We start from the raw sequence: 14,376 nt of genomic DNA, 5'->3' as shown, positions 1-14,376 counted from the left end.
CTGATCACTCTGGTGGACACCAGACACCCCTGGTCACTCAGTGGACACGTTGTGTTCCTGGTCATTCTGGTGGACACCATGAGTCCCTGGTCACTCTGGTAGACACCATGCATCCCTAGTTATTCTGGTGGACACAGTGTGCCCAGGTCACTCTGGTAGACACAATGTGCCCCTGGTCACTCTGGTGGACACCGTGTGCCCCTGGTCACTCTGGTGGACACTGTATGCCCCGGTCACTCTGGTAGACACCGTGCACCCCTGGTCACTCTGGTGGACACCGTGTGCCCCTGGTCACACTGGTGGACACTGTGTGCCCCTGGTCACACTGGTGGACACTGTGTGCCCCTGATCACACTGGTGGACACTGTGCACCCCTGATCACTCTGGTGGATATTGTGTGTCCCTGGTCACTCTGGAGGACACCGTGAACCCCTGGTCACTCTGGTGGACACCGTGTGCCCCTGGTCACTCTGGTGGACACCATGCACCCTGGTCACTCTGGTGGACACCATGCACCCCTGGTCACTCTGGAGGACACCGTGTGCCCCTGGTCACACTGGTGGACACTGTGTGCTCCTGGTCACTCTGGTGGACACCGTGCATCCCTGGTCACTCTGGTGGACACAATGTGCCCCTGGCCACTCTTGTAGACACCATGTGCCCCTGGCCAGTATGGTGGACACCATGTGCCCCTGGTCAGTCTGGTGGACATCATTAGTCCCTGGTCACTCTGGTGGACACTGTGTGCTCCTGGTCACTCTGGTGGACACTGTGTGTTCCTGGTCACCCCTGGGGGACAAAGTCAATGGATCTGAGGGCCCTGCTGGCCTCAGGGGCAAGGCTGGGACTGACCTCAGGCTGCCCTGCAAGACCACAGGGAGGCCCCCAGCAACCTTGCAAGCAGGAGCCAGAAGCATGTTGGGTCTGTGTGCATCAGACTGCCACGAAGCCCACAGACCGTGGTTTAAACCACAGAAATCGTCTCGTGGTCCTGAGGCCAGAAGTCCAAGTCCACGTGTCCAGGGCTGGAACCCCGGGAGGGCTGCTCTGCCCAGTGTGCAGACACCGCCTACTCTCTCTCGGGCCATCACATGACACACACACCTGCCACAGCACAACGATGTCACGTGACACACACACACGCACACGTGGTCACACAGCCTCACACAAGGACACGCGTGCCTGCAGTTCCCTTGTGCGTCCCAAGGCTGTCACGCTGCCCCACACCTCCAGCCTCCACGCTCGCAGTCCCTCGGCCCCTGTCCCTTCTGTGCCCACTGCTCACTCCTCAGCCTCAGTGCCCGGTCCCTGGCATCGGTCCCCAGCAGCCAGCACAGTGGCCCGCCTCTTCCACTCAGGGCCCAGGGGCCTCTCCCATGACACCCAGGCACAGTGGGCAGGGCAGGCCCCCCTCTCCTCTGGAGCCATCTGGTCCCTTCCTCTTCCCCAGGCCTGGAGACCCCTGTGATGTCACACCTTCCCTATGCCCCACCCACAGCCAGCTCCACTTCGTGTTCCCGCCCAGAGCCTGGCACCCATGTGGGCTTGGGGCTGGGTCGGGGGCAAAGGTTGGTGAAGGGGCCAAAGCCACACCACGAGCATGAGCCCCCCTTGCCTGCTGTCCCAGAGCTCCTTCCACGCCTAAACTGCACAGAGCCAGGCCATGGGAAGGAGACAGAGGGGGACAGTAGGGCAGGTGCAGAGCCAGGAGGGCGGGAGGACAGGGGGGCCAGACTCATGCTGGCCTCAGGATGCAGCTCCCAGGCTCTTTCCTCCTGTGGGGAACCAGACAGAGCCCTCCTTGCTCCCTGCACCCCTGCCTCCACACAGCAGGCCCTCTGATCCAGCAAGGGGCATGCCCACCACCGACGAACCAGCCTCAGCTGAGAAATGGGTGCAGGAGCAGCCAGGGCCTGGATCCACCTGTGTGCTCTCCTGTTCTGAGAAGGGAACATTCCAGAAGGGCCTGCTCCTTTGCCCGGGTCCCAGGACACCGTGGCCCCACAAACCGCAGCCCACACATGTGTATAAGCAATGGACTTGTGCTTCTCCAGCCTCCTCACCTGGGGCGGGGCCTGGGGCTGGGGTTGTCACCACTCCACATCAGACAAAGCCAGGGGACATGGCCCCCGCTCACGCCACTCCCACTGCAGTGAGCGTGAAGCAGCGCCGAGACCGCGCACAGCATCTGGCTTTCACAGGGTTTCCAGAGCTGTTACTCAGGGTCCTCCAGAGAAGCAAAGCCAGTAAGACGGTAGATAACACAGACGGATAACGGACAAGAGAGAGACAATACACAATACTTCGATGCGTGGATAGATACATGATAGCCTGACAGAGGATATGCAGAGGTAGATGGCAGACACATGGAGACATGGGTGACATATGAGATGCCGCTCGGGACACCACATCCCAGATCAGACTGTCTGGGTCCAGATCCCTGCTCCTCTTCCAATTCCAGCCTTCCGGGAGGCAGCAATGACAGCTCCAGTGGCCGGGTCCCTGTCACTCACATGGCAGACCTGGGGCTCCTGGTTCCTGCCCACAGTCTGGGCAGTCCCAGCTGTTGCAGGCATTTGAGTGAACCAATGGGTGGAAGATCTCTCGCTACCTCTCTCACTCTTGCCATCTTGCTCTCTCTCCCTCTCTCTCTCTCTCTCTCTCTGCCTTTCAAATAAAAGTGAATGAATGGGTGGATGGGTGGGTGGATGTATGGGTGGGTGGGCGGGTGGATGGATGGGTGGATGGATGGATGGGTGGGCGGGTGGATGGATGGATGGGTGGGTGGATGGATGGGTGGGTGGATGGATGGGTGGGTGGGTGGATGGGTGGATGGATGGATGGGTGGGTGGGTGGATGGGTGGTTGGATGGATGGATGGGTGGGTGGGTGGACAGATGGATGGATGGGTGGTGGGTGGGAGGAAGGGTGGGTGGATGGGTGGGTGGATGGATGGGTGGGTTGGTGGATGGGTGGGTGGACGGATGGATGGATGGGTGGTGGGTGGGAGGGAGGGTGGGTGGATGGGTGGGTGGATGGATGGATGGGTGGGTGGTGGGTGGGAGGGAGGGTGGGTGGACGGATGGATGGATGCGTGGTGGGTGGGTGGATGTGTGGATGGGTGGATGGATGGGTGGGTGGGTGGGTGGATGGGTGGGTGGTGGGTGGGAGGGAGGGTGGGTGGATGGGTGGGTGGTGGGTGGGAGGGAGGGTGGGTGGATGGGTGGGTGGATGGATGGATGGATGGGTGGATGGATGGATGGGTGGGTGGGTGGATGGGTGGATGGGTGTGTGGACGGATGGATGGATGGGTGGGTGGTGGGTGGGAGGGAGGGTGGGTGGATAGGTGGGTGGAGGGGTAGGTGGGTGGGTGGATGGATGGGTGGATGGATGGGTGGGTGGATGTGTGGATGGGTGGATGGATGGGTGGGTGGAGGGGTAGGTGGGTGGATGGATGGATGGGTGGATGAAATTTTAATGTAAATAAAAATAACTTGAAGGCACTGGGACAATGCTGAAAGCCAACTCTGGAAATGATTCTTTTCTGAGAGTGTTTGTCCAAAGGCGCATCCCAGGCCCTGCAGCAGGTGCAACTGGAATCCAGACAGAAAACCGAAGCCTTCCTGGATGAGGAACAGGGTCCAGAGTGGCTGAAGTTCAGGGCAGACGTCCCTAAGAGGAGGGAGAGCAGAAAGCTGCGGCAGCTCTGCCCACGTCTCGGCTGAAAGGCTCAGCGTGGGAATGGAGGGAAAACGACCAAGGGCCCCGCAGACAGCAGTGCCGCTGAACATGGAGAACTCGGACGCCAGCCGTCTCCCCACCCGTCTCTCCACGGGGAGGAGTCGGGGCAATCCCTGGAGACCTGGCAGGGCTGCCCCTCCAGGTGGGAGCGGCAGAGGTGAGGCAGAGACTCGGGTGGAGCCCCTCTAAAGCTGGGACCCTGGGGCAGCAGAGGCTGTGGGTGGGCTGTGAGACTGCGGCAGCTGTAGCGGCCACGAGCCTCCTTCCCAGGGACACACGGCGCCTCCAGACACTTCGCTCCTGCTGGGGAGCCGGGCTAGGCCCTGCCCTGAATGCCCACAGCCTGCCGAGCACTAGCTGGAAGGCAACAGGCCTGGTGGCTCCCGCCCGCCACTCAGTGCAGCACAGCTGCGGGCCTCCTGGCCTGGGCCTCTGCCCCGACACCTCTGGGGTTTCCTCAGAATCGTGGTCCTTCTAAGGAACCAGCCTTCACTCTCTGTCTCCCACGGCCAGAGGGAGGGGCTGTGGGCTTGGACACTGCCTGGGAACAAGGGGGTCAGCTGGGCCCAGGCCCTGCAGGCCTCAATTCAAGGCCTCCAGGCCCCTGGCCCTGGGCCAGGTTCAGCCCCTCCGTGCTGCAGCCCTCCAGGGACTTCCAAAGGTGTCGAGCCCCCGCCTTGGCCACAGGCCTGTCAGAGCCCGGCTTCTTCAGCCCCAACTCAGAGGCCGGGGCCGGGTGTCCTGGGGGACAACATGACTTCTCCAAGGTGGCCAGGCTCAGGCTCAGGACCCCAGGCTAGGAGCCAAGCTGGCAGTGTCCACAGCTTCCCACTGTGCACTCGGGCCTCCAGGGACAGCTAGGGACACCTGGCCACACATGGGCCGGAAAGGAACCACGAAGCCAAGAGGCAGCGTCCACCAGCCCATGGCCTTAACTGTGTCCCTGCAGCCCAGTGGGCACTGCAGCCATGCCTGGCACTCGAGCGCTCACTTGCTGGCCTCCCATAGTCCTCTCTGGCCGGGCAGCCCAGTGTCAGCCCTGAGGTGCCCTGCCCCCCCCCTCAGCTGCACCTGCAGGTACCACCTCAGCTGCCAGCACCAAGGCCCAGGCTCCTTCACCTGCCCTGGGCACACTGGCCCAGGCCAGCTCCCTGAAGAACCACAAAGTGGCCACTTCCCTCCCCTGGCAAGGCTGCTGTGGGCACAGATGGAGGTGACCAGTGCCCACCCACCGAGGCTGACGGGGTGCCCACCCATCTGCTCGCAGGTCAGGGTGAGTTTGTACACTGGGCAGGGGCCTGCAGCAAGGACAGAACCCGCGTGAGCATGTGGCACAGGGGCCTCCCTCACCTGAAACCCCGCAGTCCTCACCCAGCTTCCCAAGAACAGAACAATGGCAACTTCCGGGGCTGCCAGGGCCGGGGGTTCCCGCCCCATTTTTAGCCCAGGGCACTGAGGCAGAGCTCCCCTGTCTCCAGACCGACCGCTCAGGTGTAAAAACGGCAACAATGATTACTAACGCACCACACACCCCGAGCCTTCCAGGGACCAGCCGCTGCCGCAGATCGGGACAGCCACGCCGGCCGCAGCCAGTGCACGGAGGACCTGGCCCTCAGGTATCCAAGCCCACAGGGAGCCTACGCAGGGCTGCCCGGGCCACAGCCCAGAGTGCATACTGGGCTGCCCTCCCCGTGTGGACCACACCTTTTGGTCACTAAGTGTCCATCAGTTGTCCCCAGCATGGAGCTAGAAGCAGCCTCAAGCTACCCTGGGAAAGGCGGTGGTTGTGGACGTCCATGGGACAAGACAGGACTGGACCAGGCCCATGATGAGGACAAGCAGGGTCAGCTCAGAGGCTCCAGGCTGGGCATGAACCTGCCTGCAACCACTCAAGATGGGACGGTCACCCAGGATGGGCCACGGGTGGCAGCAGGTGGCTGCCCTGTGCTGGGTGGCACAACAGGTAGCCACAGTCCACAATGGCTGGGCTGTCCTGCCTGGGATGGGCTGGACTGAGCTGAGTTAGGCATTTCTGCTGGACTGGGCTCAGCTATCTGGGCTAGACTGAGCTGGGATGGGCTGGGCTGGACTGGGCTGGACTGGGCTGAGCTGAGCTGAGCTGAGCTGGACTGGGCTGGGCTAGGCTGGGCTAAGCTGGGCTGAACTGGGCTGGGCTAAACTGGGCAGGCTGAGCTGAGCTGGGCTAGACTGAGCTGGGCTGGGCTGGGCTAAACTGGGCAGGCTGGGCTGAGCAGAGCTGGGCTGGGCTGGGCTGAGCTGAGCTGGGCTGGGCTGGGCTGGGCTGAGCTGAGCTGGGCTGGGCTGGGCTGGGCTGGGCTGGGCTGGGCTGAACTGGGCTGGACTGGACTGGGCAGGCTGAGCTGAGCTGGGCTAGACTGAGCTGGATGGGCTGGGCTGGGCTGGGCTGAACTGGGCTGAGCTGGGCAGAGCTGGGCTTGGCTAAACTGGGCAGGCTGAGCTGAGCTGGGCTGTACTGGGCTGGCTGGGCTAGGCTGAACTGAGCTGGGCAGAACTGGGCTGGGCTGGATTGGGCTGGCTGACCTGGGCTAGAATGGGCTGGCTGGGCTGGGCTGAACTGAGCTGGGCTGAGCTGGACTGGGCTGGATAGGGCTGAGCTGAGCTAAACTGCACTGAGCTGAGCTGGACTGGGCTGGGCTGAACTGAGCTGGGCTGGGCTGGGCTGGGCTAAACTGGGCAGGCTGAGCTGAACTGGGTTGAGCTGGGCTGAGCTGAGCTGAGCTGAGCTGGTCTGAGCTATGCTGAACTGGGCTGGGCTGGATTGGGCTGGCTGGGCTAGGCTGAACTGAGCTGGGCAGAACTGGGCTGGGCTGGATTGGGCTGGCTGACCTGGGCTAGAATGGGCTGGCTGGGCTGGGCTGAACTGAGCTGGGCTGAGCTGGACTGGGCTGGATAGGGCTGAGCTGAGCTAAACTGCACTGAGCTGAGCTGGACTGGGCTGGGCTGAACTGAGCTGGGCTGGGCTGGGCTGGGCTGGGCTGGGCTAAACTGGGCAGGCTGAGCTGAACTGGGTTGAGCTGGGCTGAGCTGAGCTGAGCTGGGCTGAGCTGGGCTGGGCTGAGCTGAGCTGGGATGGACTGAGCTGAGCTGAACTGAGCTGAGCTAAGCAGGACTAGGCTGGACTGGGCTGGCTGAGCTGGGCTGGCCTGAGCTGGGCAGAGCTGGGCTGGGCTGGTCTTGTCTAGGCCTAGCTGAGTTGAGCTGGGCTGGGCTGGGCGGAGTTGGCCTGGGCTGGGCTGTCCTGGACTGACTGGGTATACTGAAGTGGACTCATGGGGAGGACTGAGGTTGCCTGGGCTGGGCTGGGCTGGACTCATTGGGTGGACTAAGCTGGGCTGCCCTTGCCTTTGATAGGCTAGGATTGACCAAGCTGTCTGGAACCATGGGGATCTGGGCAGAGCTGGGCAGAGTGTAGCTGAGGTGAGTGAGCGGACTGCACTAGCACGAGCCATACAGATAGCAGGGTTCCCCTAAGCCCTTGGTGTGTGGGGTGGACTAAGCTCGGCAGATGGAGTGAGGTCCAGCATCCAGCGAAGGTTAAAAAAAGAAGAAGAAAGCTGAGTGAATCTGAGGTAACCTGACTGGATGGCTCTGGCTGTGTTCAGCAGGGCTGAATTCCACTGGCCTGAACTTGACCGGGGGTGGCTGAAGGGAGCCGGGCTGACTGGAGCAGCTGGCTCAACTGAGGTGGACCCAGCTTTAGTCCCATTTCTGGACTGGTTGAGCAGGGCTGGGCTATCTTGGACTGTGCTGGACTGGGCTGATCTGGGCTCGGCTGAGTTGGGCTGCACTGCACTGGGCTGGGCTGAGCAGGACTGGGCTGGGCTTACCCTTGTTGAATGGGTTCCCATGAGTCCATTCGTCTCCACTGCCCTTAGCCAAACTGACTGGGGCCACGTAGGCTGTGGCAGAGCAGAGCAGTGAGGACAGAGCTGTGCTGGGCACTGTGGCATTTTAAGAGCCCACAGTAGATCAAGATCGTGTGCCCAGAGTAGATCAAGATCGTGTGCCCAGAGTAGATCCAAGATCGTGTGCCAAGAGTAGATCAAGATCGTGTGCCCAGAGTAGATCCAAGATCGTGTGCCAAGAGTAGATCAAGATCGTGTGCCCAGAGTAGATCCAAGATCGTGTGCCAAGAGTAGATCAAGATCGTGTGCCCAGAGTAGATCCAAGATCGTGTGCCAAGAGTAGATCAAGATCGTGTGCCCAGAGTAGATCCAAGATCGTGTGCCTAGAGTAGATCAAGATCGTGTGCCCAGAGTAAATCCAAGATCGTGTGCTCTGGGCACTAGGGCCAGGACTGGCTGGGCATCTGGGCCGTCTGCTCGGAGCAAGCAGACTGCCATGCACACTGGAGCAGCTGGGGTGTCAGGGACTGAGGGGTCTGATGGGGTCCCTGTCCTCCCACCCCTGGGAGAGCACCCTGGATGCCCAGCAGTCCAGTGAGGGCTGAGCTCAGGAGACAAAGCCTCAGGGAGCAGGGCCCCCCAAGATTGTTGGGGGCAGGAGGGGATGGACTGGTGGTTCCTGGGGTGCCTGGGCTCTGAACCGGGCAAGCGGGCAGCCAGGTGCCTCCACTCCTCAGGAGCCCCCGGGCTGTCCTGGGAGCCCGGTCTGAGTCGGCAACTGCTTGAAGAGGGTGCGTGGGCTCATCAGGAGAGAGGTGGAAGCCAGGGTGAGGACAGGGCCCCCTCAGCCAGTGGGGTCCTGGGTCTGACACAGGCCCTGTCCCCTCAGTCTCTATCCAGGCCCCCTCCGTCTTCCCCTTGGCCTCCTGCTGCAGAGGGGCGACTGCCAGGGCAGCCTCCGTGACGCTGGGCTGCCTGGTGAAGGGCTACTTCCCGGAGCCGGTGAGCGTGACCTGGGATGCCGGCACCCTGAACAGCAGCACCGTGACCTTGCCTGCCGTCACCCTCGACACGGGGCTGTCCACCACCGTCAGCCAGGTGACCATTTCGGGCGCATGGGCTAAGCAGCGGTTCACCTGCAGTGTGGCACACACTCCGTCTGCAACCCACACCAACAAGACCTTCCAAGGTGAGTGGGACGGCCCAGCGGTCAGCACACGGCGGGTGTCCAGATCACATCCGGCTGAGGGGGTGGGGAGCGACAGGGCACGCCCGATATGCTCTGGCCCTGAGCGGGGCTGTGCAGGGGGCAGAGGGAGGACCCGGCACGGAGGCCACTCACACCCCTGCTCTGCCTAGCGTGCTCTGTGAGCTTCACCCCGCCGGCCGTGAGGCTCTTCCACTCCTCCTGTGACCCCAGAGAGAACGACACCTACACCGTCCAGCTTCTGTGCCTCATCTCCGGCTACACCCCGGGGGACATCGAGGTCACCTGGCTGGTGGACGGGCAGAAGGACCCCAACATGTTCTCGATCACGGCGCAGCCCAGGCAGGAGGGCAAGCTGGCGTCCACCCACAGTGAACTCAACATCACCCAGGGCGAGTGGGCGTCCAAGCGCACCTACACCTGCAGGGTCGCCTACCAAGGCGAGCTCTTTGAGGCCCACGCCCGGGAGTGCACAGGTGTGGAACCCGTCTGCCCTGACACCCAGAAAGACAGGGCTCAGGGAGGAGGGGAGGACGGGGTCTCACACAGCCCCCTTCCCACACCGCAGATTACGAACCGCGAGGCGTGAGCACCTACCTGAGCTCCCCCAGCCCCCTCGACCTATACGTCCACAAGTCGCCCAAGCTCACCTGCCTGGTGGTGGACCTGGCCAGTGAAGAGGGCGTGAGCCTGGTCTGGTCCCGGGACAGCGGGAAGCCTGTCGACCCTGACCCCTGGAAGTCTGATAAGCAGTTCAATGCCACGGTCATCATCAGGTCCACCCTGCCAGTGGACGCCCAGGACTGGATTGATGGCGAGATCTTCAAGTGCACCGTGACCCACCCTGACCTGCCCACAGCCATCGTGCGCTCCATCTCCAAGGCCCAGGGTGAGCCCCAAGCTGTGGGAGGGGTGGGAGCAGGGGGCGGGGGCAGGGAGGAGCCTGGGCTGACCCAGACTGTCCACAGGCAAGCGTGCCACCCCTGAGGTCCACCTGTTCACACCGCCTGAGGAGGATCAGGGGAGCAGGGACCAGCTCACCCTCACCTGCCTGGTCCAGAACTTCTTCCCAGCGGACATCTTCGTGGACTGGCTGCGCAATGGCCAGCACATGCCCAGTGGCCAGCAAAGCACCACCGAGCCTCGCCTGGCTGGCGGCTCCAACCAAACCTACTTTGTCTTCAGCCGCCTGGAGGTCAGCCGGGCTGACTGGGAGCAGAACATCCCATTCACCTGCCGCGTGGTCCACGAGGCGGTGACCGACACCAGGACCCTGCTGAAAACCGTGTCCAAGAGGCCCGGTAAATGACGCCCACTCCCGCCAGGGCTCCATGCAGCTGGGGCAGGGGAGGAGGGCTGGCCAGCCCTGCCTGCTGCAGGGATGATACTGGCGAGCACCCCAATAAACACTGCAGTGTCACTCGGAGCCCTGGGTGCCCGTTCTTGGGGTGAGCATCTCAGCACCAAAGCGCAGACCCCGAGAAGAGGCCTGGGAGGCAGGCAGACAGAGCACACTCCTCCACCAGCTTCACATCCTAGGCCTTTGTCCAAAAGCAGTACAGGGGCTCACACAGCCTCCCCGGGCACGCCCACAGAGGTGCACAGAGCCAGGCCAGGGACAGCCAAGCCGGCCCGGCCCAGAGGTCCAGGCCTCCATCCTCTGGGCAGGTGGCCCTGGCGCCCCCAGGTGCAGAAGCAGGTGGCAAGTTCCTGTCCATGCAGAGGTTTGCTGGGCACCTGTCTGCACATGAGCGGAGTACAGGGCCAGCAGGGCTGAGCCCACTCAGCCCACACAGCCACACTGCAGGCTGGGCTGGTGGCTAGGGTCCCCCATTTTGCTGCCCTGCCTCCCTCTAGCCAGAGGCCCCTGGAGCAGTCAGCACCCGGCCCTAAAGCCCCTAACAGCACTGCACACACTCAGGGACCCCACACACAGCCACCTAGGACCGCTCTAGCCCAGGTCACCCCACGTCCCAGGAGGCCTCACACCTGACTGGGAGCCCAGTGCTCCCCACATGACCTCCTCCTGTGGCCCCAGCCCCTCCTGGTCAGTTGTGATCCATGGGCAGACATGGACACACGTGCACAGAGACACACATTGCCCAGCACAGATGCGTGTGCACACACACAGGTGCACCCACACACACCCATTCCACTCTTCACTGAGCACAAGTCCAGAGCTGGTTGTGTGGAGAGGCTCACCCTGGGCCTGGAGGCTGGGGGCTCAGGGCCGGGCCGCCTCTCAGCCGCACCTCCACACACAGGAGCCAGCACGCCCCGCCCACCCCCCATACAGGGAAAGCACAGGCCTCGGGCTCCAGGCTGCACACACACCCCCAACTAGAGGAGAAGCGGCACACACCACATCCAGCCAGAACCGCCACCCTGAGCCAGGCTCACCCTCGCCTCCCAGCCAGCACTGGCCCTGGCCCTGGGCTGGGGACACAGAGGAGGGCCATGGCCGGCCTGAGCCACCGGGGACCAGGCGTGAGCGGCAGAACCCAGGGGAGGAGGAACAGGGTACCGGGACGGTGGGGTGGCCAGCTCCGAGGGAGGGCCAGCTCTGGGCCCCAAGTGCACAAGGCCAGGACGGTCCCTCAGAGGCCTACGATCACTGGGCAAAGCCTCCTGGCCTGGGCAGGGTGGTCTCTGTGTGCACTTGGAAGGGCCCTGAACTGGCGGGACCAGGCTGGGCAGGGTGAGCCAGGTCCTGGACGGAGGGCACCCTGATGAGGTGCCGTGAACAGGTATGCTGGCCAGGGCCGAGGCAAGACAGGTCTGTAGAGGGGCTTCAGGGCTGAGGGGAGGTGACCAGCAGTCAGGAGAGGAATCATGAGAAATGGAAGGAAAGAAAATGCTGGGGCCGGCGCCACGGCTCACTAGGCTAATCCTCCGCCTGCAGCGCCAACACCCTGGGTTCTAGTTCCGATCGGGGCACCGGATTCTGTCTCGGTTGCACCTTTTCTAGTCCAGCTCTCTGCTCTGGCCCGGGAAAGCAGTGGAGGATGGCCCAAGTGCTTGGGCCCTGCACCCGCGTGGGAGACCAGGAGGAAGCACCTGGCTCCTGGCTTCGGATCGGCGCAGCACACCATAGCGGCCATTGGGGAGTGAACCAACGGCAAAGGAAGACCTTTCTCTCTGTCTCTCTCTCTCTCACTGTCTAACTCTGCCTGGAAAGAAAGAAAGAAAGAAAGAAAGAAAGAAAGAAAGAAAGAAAGAAAGAAAGAAAGAAAGAAAGAAAGAAAGAAAGAAAGAAAGAAAGAAAGAAAGAAAGAAAGAAAGAAAGAAAGAAAGAAAGAAAGAAAGAAAGAAAGAAAGAAAGAAAGAAAGAAAGAAAGAAAGAAAGAAAGAAAGAAAGAAAGAAAGAAAGAAAGGAAGAAAGAAAGAAAGAAAGAAAATGCTGGACCCCCAAGGCCACGAGAGGTCAGCCTGGCCCTGCCCACCCAGGGGCAGGAGAAAGCAGAGAACCAGGACTTCTCCCCCCAAGCCACTGGCAACTCAGAGCAACCTTCTCTGGCTGGCCTGTGGCTCTGGGCAGCCCCTGGGAGGGCCACACGGGGAGGGTGATGGGCAGGGCTGACTGACCGCGGGGTCCCTCAGAGCTGGACGTCCAGGACCTGTGCACAGAGGGGGCTGAGCACGAGGAGCTAGACGGACTGTGGACCAGCACCTGCATCTTCGCCGGCCTCTTCCTGCTCAGTACGAGCTGCAGCGCCACCGTCCTGCTCCTCAAGGTGGGCGTGCACTTGAGGCCCACACCCCGTGCCAGGGGGCAGCAGGGAGGCCGGACTGGGCCACAGAGCTGGCCTCATGCTGCCCTCCCTACAGGTGAAGTGGGTCTTCACAGCGGTGCTGCGGGAGTCGCCCCAAGCCTCCCACGACTACACCAACGTCCTCCAGCTGCGGGCCTAGGCCAGGACCACAGCCTGCCGGGCAGGCCTGGCCTCAGCTCCCACGGCTGCCCAGCAACAGGAGGGAAGCAGAGAGACCCCCGTCCACCGATGGCAAGTGGCACTGAGCCCTCCCGCCAACTGCAGCCCAGCACCAGGACTGAGGCACAGGAGGGAAGAGACGGCCCCAGCCCCAGCCCAGTGTAGCTTCCGTCCCTTCACAGCGGGTCCTGGGCTCCCCACAGGCCTGTGGGCTCAGGGTCACCCCTGCCCAGCCCATCGCCTGCCTGCCCCAGGTCCAGCGCCTTGCAGTCTGCCCTGTGCCTGGCTCCCACCCGCCCTGTAGCCCCCTGGGCCTCCCTGCTCCCTAACCACCCTGTCTGCCTCCCTTCTTGGTAAAGCTCCTCCTCCCTACAGCCCCAAGTCTCCCGAGTGTGCTTTGAGGGTGTCTGTGGCTGCAGCGGGGTGGAGGGTGTGGGCAAGGACCCTGTGAGAGCCTCCAGCTCAGCCCCCACCACGCCGGCTGGTCTCCAGCCCAGCGCCACGCCCCCTACTGAACTGTGGGCAAAGCCAGGGGGCACAGGAAGTCTCAGGCTGCAAATCACCAGGTGGGGGCTGCCAAGCAGTCTCCCCAGGCCACCAGTCTCCCGTCTACCTCTGAGCACAGCTGGACAATCCCTGCCCCAGCAGTCGGCCCAGGCTGTCAGATGAGCACCCACAGGCACCTAGAGGCACTGGCCAGCCCAGACTTTGGCAGGCTCCCCAGGTTGGCTTCCGTGGGGGCTCTAGGAAGCCCGGTAAACACGGGGAAAACTGGTGAGCAAGGGTGACAGAGGCCTGGGGTCCCCCGGGAAGGAGAGGTGGGCACTGAGCCCTGAGCCGCTAGGACCAGGCCAAGTTCTGGTGCCCCCTGCCCAAGTACCCGTCACCACAGAGCCCACTGATGCCATGGCCCTGGGGGACAGTTTTACACTGTCAGGGCCCCTGATGTGCTGTCACACAGACTGGGGTCTCCAGTGTGCCAGGCCCTGTCCTCCCACCGGGGCCAAAGTCCAGGAGTGACAGATGCCCACTAGGGACAGAAAACCCAGAAGTGAGCACCGGACCAAGGATGCCAGGAGTCTGGACTACACACAGCTTCAGAGAGGTGTGCAACCCTCTCGGGACACACCCAGCTCCCACACGGGCCCTCGCACACTTAGATGATCAGAAACACACATGTACTCTCACAGACAAGGGCACACACAAGTGCAAGGACACACACTCACACCCACACACGCAGTCAGAAGCACACAGGTGGCCTAGTGGGTTAAATCACCACCTGCAGTTCGACCTCCCATATGGGCTCTGGTTCCATCCCTGGCTGCTCCACTTCCTATCCAGCTCCCTGCTAATGAGCCTAGGAAAGCATCAGAAAATGGTCCACGTGCTTGGGCCCCTGCAACACATTGGAGACCCGGGAGAAGCTCTGGCTCCTGGCTTTGGTCTGGTCCAGCTCAAGCTGCTTCAGCCATCTGGGCAGTGAACCAGCAGATGGAAGACCTCTCTCTCCGTAACTCTGCCTCTCAAATGAAATAAATATTAAAAAAACAGTCAGACTCTCAGACATGCTCACACACACACACACATACACTCTGACACACCCGACCCAC

At 62.3% G+C, this 14,376-nt stretch overlaps 1 gene segment (V, D, J or C); it reads left to right on the top strand.

Moving 5' to 3' along the window:
• The first annotated feature begins 5,186 nt into the window (after positions 1-5,186).
• On the top strand, positions 5,187-10,260 carry LOC103346551 (immunoglobulin heavy constant epsilon-like). The segment is given in 5 exon segments: positions 5,187-5,356; positions 8,517-8,816; positions 8,987-9,310; positions 9,403-9,723; positions 9,803-10,260. Coding segments are annotated over 3 exon segments (822 nt in total).
• Positions 10,261-14,376: the final 4,116 nt, after the last annotated feature.

Source organism: Oryctolagus cuniculus, chromosome 20, assembly GCF_051225735.1.
Source record: "Oryctolagus cuniculus isolate XC-2025 breed Fujian yellow rabbit chromosome 20, ASM5122573v1, whole genome shotgun sequence".
NCBI lineage: Eukaryota > Metazoa > Chordata > Mammalia > Lagomorpha > Leporidae > Oryctolagus > Oryctolagus cuniculus.
The sequence above is the reverse complement of the archived record's forward strand: the minus strand, read 5'-3'. Positions and strand labels throughout refer to the sequence as shown.